The 6,338-nt window shown below is 42.9% G+C and overlaps 1 protein-coding gene across 1 annotated transcript in view; it reads left to right on the top strand.

Moving 5' to 3' along the window:
- Positions 2,124–6,338, top strand: part of LOC109326559 — an 8,254-nt gene continuing 4,039 nt past the window's right edge. The window contains exons 1-4 of the mRNA XM_019559256.1: positions 2,124–2,255; positions 2,449–2,658; positions 2,787–5,323; positions 5,561–5,784. Coding sequence (XP_019414801.1) covers positions 2,124–2,255; positions 2,449–2,658; positions 2,787–5,323; positions 5,561–5,784 — 3,103 coding nt within the window. The remainder of the gene's footprint in view (positions 2,256–2,448; positions 2,659–2,786; positions 5,324–5,560; positions 5,785–6,338) is intronic.

The raw sequence follows: 6,338 nt of genomic DNA, 5'->3' as shown, positions 1-6,338 counted from the left end.
AAAATCATTTCCCTTATTCTACCTTTGTCCCAATTCAAAAAAGCAAAAAAAAAGGAGAAGATAAAATAAAATAAAAAGCGAAAGTACAAAAAAAAAACAAAAAAAGCTGCTTGTATGATCAACATGAGGAAGTCATGTACGCTTGTGGGGAGTACCAAAATCTCGTTCTAATGGGTCCTAAGGGATGCATCACCTACACTCCCGCCTTGGTACTTGGTCAACTGAAATGGGGGATGAGTCCTGTAACTCCTCAACAACTTCAGGGGTTTATCCTCCTATATAAGGATAAAAATACTTCCAAAAAACTCCTCGATGATGTAAGGAGAGCTCTACATAATATTCGCTTCTATGGCAAAAAAGAATTAGGATAGCACCAAGCTTTCTACACAGAAGAATATAATTTGTGGAGAAAGGGTAGAATGGCAAATAAAACCAGCATCCATGTTATCATGCCTAAAGAAAAGGAGGGGCCATCCCCAAATGAAATGAATCTTCAGCGAAGAATCAAAGTCATGGAAGGCCAACTAGAAGCATCGAGAAATATAATTGAGAAGGAGGGTTTTCACCAAGAGAAGCTCAATAAACTGAGCTCGAATTTAAAGGAGGAAGTGGCAAGCCTCAAATCCGATTATGCGGACTTGTGCGCCTCTGTTGGCAAGGGTCAACTAACCAGAGAAGAAAAAGAGGTCATGTATCTTAAAGCACAACTAGATGCTCGTGATCGCATCATCTTCAACCTAAAGAATGAGAAGAAAGAAAGTGACCGGACTCTAGAGGAAGTCAAAGTTGAGTCAGAGCAAGACAGGGTCAGTGCTGCTAAGGCTTGGGCAACAATAGATGAATGTTAGAACTCCATTGAACAAGGTCTTGACAGAGAGAACCAATATCGGGCTAGAATGGACAACCAAGAGAGAGTACATCGTCTTGCCTTAGAAGAGATGATTGGGGAAAGGAACCAACTCTTAAACCAACTCAGAAACCTCGAACATGCCTATAATTAGCTAGCAGAGGAGAGGGAGATATGGTCAAACAAATTGGAGGCAAGCATTAGATGAATGTAATGAAAACAAAGAGTTGTGGGAGAGAAGGTGTTTAGACATCATAGATGGGATTGGGGGATTCGCAGAAGCTGCAAGGCAAGAAGCCAACATGTACCCAGAAACTGGGATGCTTCCAGAAATGAATGTTTTCTTTAATAGTTGCACCCCAATTGCTCGAAGGCTCACGAAGTGGAGGAAGAGTACCGAAGAGTTGTAGGGAATTGTAGCTTGGAATAAAAAGGAAGTTTTAGTTTGATCATTTGAAATAAAAAGGAGGAAATCGACTCATGTGATTCCCCTTTATCCATTTGAAATTTACTTATCAATAAAATCATTTCCCTTATTCTACCTTTGTCCCAATTCAAAAAAGCAAAAAAAAAGGAGAAGATAAAATAAAATAAAAAGCGAAAGTACAAAAAAAAAACAAAAAAAGAAAGGTACAACATTGCTATATATATCCAAGATGCAACCACATAAGGAAACAAAGTCTTTTTCTGAAAGTTGTCATCAACCACAAGCGAATCCATGGACTGCGCTCCATGGCCTTCAAACGTGGGCTTCGTCATCCTTGCTATACCAATGAATACTCTCTAACACTTTTTTTAATCTTATTAAATTATGTTTAATTATATGCATTTAAATAAAACAATCATTGCTCCCAAACATCCATACAACACGAGGCTACAGTCCAAGACAATGTCAGACTCTGATTCAAGCAGTCATGAGATCAGGTCAGAGCTAGCTGAAATCAAGGAGCAAATGAAAGAAATGATGAAGCTTATTCAGGGCCTGCAGAAGGCTCGGAACTCAGATGAGAATACCTCTGCCGCCACCGTCAAACAACCTAGTGGTCAACGCCCAGCTCCAAAGTCAACGCCAAAGGCCAATCCTGACACAACTGCTGAAGCCAATCAACGTCGGGAAACGACCATGAAGTGGCCTATGTATGGAATGCCACTCAACTATAATCCTCTCTACGAGGATGCGCATGGAGAAGCTCCTCATAATGAATAGCATGGGGACGTCGTTGAGGACGATGAGGACCCTACACATGGTCTCCCATCGGGAAATGCAAAAACTAAGATGGTGCATCCTAGCTATACTCAGGTAGCCCTGAAAGACTCTGCCCAAGGCCCAATTTACCAGAATTATTCTCAGGCTCAAGACAAAGAGGAGATGGAGAGGATACAGGAAAGATTGAGAGCAATTGAGGGAGCAAGCTACCCAAACTTAAAAAAAAGCCTTTGAAATGTGCTTGGTCCCGGATGTGGTGCTTCCACCCAAATTTAAGATACTAGAGTTTGAAAAGTACGATGGGACTACATGCCCCAAAAGCCACCTGCACATGTACGTAAGGAAGATGTCGGCATACCATGGGAATGATAAGCTCCTGATCCATTGCTTTCAGGATAGCTTGATAGGCATGGCTATGAGCTGGTATATTCGTTTGGAGAAGGCACAAATCAGGACCTTTGCAGACTTATCTAACACATTTGTCAAGCAGTACAAGTACAATGAAGATGCAGCACCCGATAGGTCTCAACTACAAAGTTTGTCTAAAAAGCCATCAGAAAACTTGCGGGAGTATATCCAACGATGGAGAGGTTTAGCTTATCAGGTACTGCCCCGTCTGGAGGAAGAAGAACAACTATCGATTTCATCGATACCCTACAGAGCCCATACTACGAACTCCTCATGGGAAATATAGTAACTAACTTCAATGCTCTAATCAAGGTTGGGTAAAAGTTGGAAGGAGGACTAAGGAGTGGGAAGATTGTCGAAGGAAACACGCGCTCAGGGAAGAAACCCAATTTTTTAAAGAAGAAGGAAGGTGAAACAAATTTTGTGGCCGTCGAGCCCAAGAAATATCCAACCCGAAACACTCGAAATAACCACCGTGAACCCTCTCGGTTCACGCAAACCCAAAACCCAAACACATACACTCAACCAAATCAAAACATTAATGTTTACACCCCGCCAAACGCCAACNATGCCAACACATACATGCCGTACAACCCAAACACCAACCAATATCCATCCCAACACAACAACACTCACCATACGAGCCATAACACATTCCACCATAATCCCAATGAAAAGAAAACTCCACAATTCGACCCTATCCCTGTTACCTATGCGGAGATCTTCACTTATCTTATGGCAGGGGGATTCATAACCCCGATAGTAGGAAAGATTCCAGATTCATCAGGACCTTGGTTCAACCAAAATGTTACATGTGCATATCACTCCGGGATCGTCGGTCACTCCATTGAACATTGTCGAGCTCTCAAATATAAGGTTCAACAAATAATAAACACAAAACAACTAGTGTTTGAGGAAAATACACCAGATGTGGACCGAAACCCATTGCCCAATCATCGCATCCAAGGTGTTAATGTTGTAGAGGGAGTACAAGAAGGTTTGTATATTTGGGAAGTTCATGAGATAAAGACTCCGATGAAGGTTATTTACCAGGAGATGTGCAGACATGGGATGGTGGAAAGATTGAGGGAAGATGAGGATGATGGTAGTTGCGAGATGCACGGTCCAGAAGGACACATACTAGAGGACTGCCCCGAGTTCAAATTGTTGCTACAAAAGATGTTGGACATGAGATTAATCACTATAGAGAGAGGTCCCAAGTGCCAAAGTGTAAATGTTGTTACACAAGGCAAGGAGGAGAGGAGCCCAACATGGAGACCATCAATGACCCGCTTCGTGCCTATATTCAACATTCCGCATAGTACGTCGTCGCCCTCACCACGATGGGTACCACTCCTTAGAGTCATGAAGCCCGTAACGGAGGCAAAGCCTCAACCATTCCCCTACGATCCAGACAAGGCAGTGTCGTGGATATATAGTGAGAACACTATCGAGAAATCAGAGCAACCCCCTTATGTCACCAATGTAGCCGGAGTTAGCAGAGTAACTAGAAGTGGACGTGTTTACGGTGCCCCAGATATAGTAAAAAACCCGATCAGCACCAGCAAATGGAAAGCTAAGATGATTGTTCCCACAGAAGAAGAAGCGGAAGCAGATTTGGAAGAACGGTGCATGCCTCAGGATAAGAGTGGAGTATCTAATGAGGAAGCTTGTGAATTCCTGAAATTCATAAAGAAAAGTGAATACAAGGTGGTAGACCAGTTAAGTCGCACCCCGGCTCGGATTTCCATACTCACTTTATTGATGAGTTCTGAGGCCCACCGAAACGTACTCTTAAAGGTGCTAAATCAGGCACACGTCAGCCACGACATAACCACAGACAAGCTCGGTGGTATAATCAACAACATATTGGCTGACAATTACATATCCTTTAGTGAGCAAGAAATACCCGCTGAAGGAATGGGGCACACTAGTCCACTTCACATCTCAGTAATGTACCGTGATTGCTTAATTGGTAAGGTCCTAATAGACAATGGCTCTTCATTGAATGTCATGTCGAAAAGGACATTTTCCAGGCTCCCATTGGATTCCTCATACATAGTGCCAAGCTCAATGATAGTAAGGGCGTTTGATGGATCGAAGAGTGATGTCATGGGAGAAATAGAGTTGCCCATAAAGATAGGGCTCTGTGTTTTTCAGATTTTATTCCATGTCATGGACATCAACCCTTCTTACAGTTGTTTGTTGGGAAGACCTTGGATCCATGCATCAGGAGCTATACCCTCTATTCTACACCAGCAGGTAAAATTCATAATGGATGGGAAATTGCTGACCATTATGGGGGAGGAGGACATGTTGATATCGAAACCCTCTGGAACACCCTACATCGAGGCGGCAGAAGAAGCTCTTGAAATCTCCTTCCAGGGACTGGAGATTGCCAGCGCCTCCTCGGTGAATGAGGGAATGCAGACACTAAGGCATCAAGCTTCTACGGCATCGTCGTTGATGGCTAAAGTAATGCTGAGTAAGGGTTACCAACCAGGAAAAGGACTTGGAAAGTTTGGTCAGGGAATTGAAAATATGGTGGTACCGCAAGGCATAAAAGGGCGGTATGGTCTAGGCTACAGGCCTACTCAGAAGGACTGGGAAAGAGTTGCTGAAGAAAAAAGGAAGAAAAGATTGGCCAAACCAGGACATGCTGATTACGTGACTGAAGGTATTCTCATCCCACACATCAGTCAGACCTTCATCAGTGCTGGGTTTGCATCTGAGACAATTGCTATGGTGGAGGACAATGATCCAGAAGACCTAATCGATTATGTGATGCAATGCCCTCCAGGAACCCTGCTCGGCAACTGGACAGAAGAGGACGTGTCACCACAAGTATTTTATAAAGAAATGTAATAAAAATACTAGTGATACCTAGTGCTATTGACTTGCTTTGCATTTTGTTTTTTAAGACATCTACTTGTATTTCCAGATAGTACAAGCAATAAACTCAATAAATGCATTTCATATATCATGTCTCATTTTTTCTATATATATTTTATTCCTCACACACGCACATTACCCCAAAACAAGCAAAATAAAAATGAAAAACAATGAAAAAACTAATCATGCCATCCACCCCAATGCAGATCCAACGGCGACCCCAGAAATAATAACCATGTTACTAGCCACCCATACAGTCATGACCGTCTCGTTAGTTTAATCGATGAGGAAGACAATGACGAAGAGTGGGAAACCCCACCTGAGCTATTAAGGCTAGTTGAGCAAGAGTCCAGAGAAATTGAGCCACATGAGGAACCTATTCAACTGATAAATCTGGGAACAGAGGATGATAAGAAGGAGGTGAAAGTGGGTACCCTAATGAAAAAGGAAGAACATGAAAAGATAGTCCAACTTCTACATGAATTCAAGGATGTCTTTGCCTGGTCGTATAGCGACATGCCCAGATTGGATAGAAAAATAGTGGAGCATAAACTACCCTTGAAGCCAAATTCTTATCCAGTCAAGCAAAAGTTGCGGCGAATGAGACCATAAATCTCCTTGAGGGTGAAAGAAGAGGTCGAGAAATGGTTAGAAGCCGGGTTCGTAACTGTCTCCACATATCCCGGGTGGGTAGCTAACATCGTAGCGGTACCGAAGAAGGGGGGCAAGCTCAGGATCTGTGTGGACTATCGAGACTTGAACAAAGCTAGCCCTAAGGATGACTTCCCAGTACCCCACATAGATGTCTTGGTCGAGAATACTTCAGACCATGCTCTTTTCTCCTTCATGGACGGATATGCTAGTTATCACCAAATCAAAATGGCACCGGAGGACATAGAGAAAACTACTTTTATCACCCCGTGGGGGACCTTTTTCTATAAAGTCATGCCTTTTGGCCTAAAAATGCCATGGCCACATACCAGA

Source organism: Lupinus angustifolius, chromosome LG02 (genome assembly GCF_001865875.1).
Source record: "Lupinus angustifolius cultivar Tanjil chromosome LG02, LupAngTanjil_v1.0, whole genome shotgun sequence".
Classification (NCBI taxonomy): domain Eukaryota; kingdom Viridiplantae; phylum Streptophyta; class Magnoliopsida; order Fabales; family Fabaceae; genus Lupinus; species Lupinus angustifolius.
Note: the sequence above shows the minus strand (reverse complement) of the source record. Positions and strands in the feature narration are given on the sequence as shown.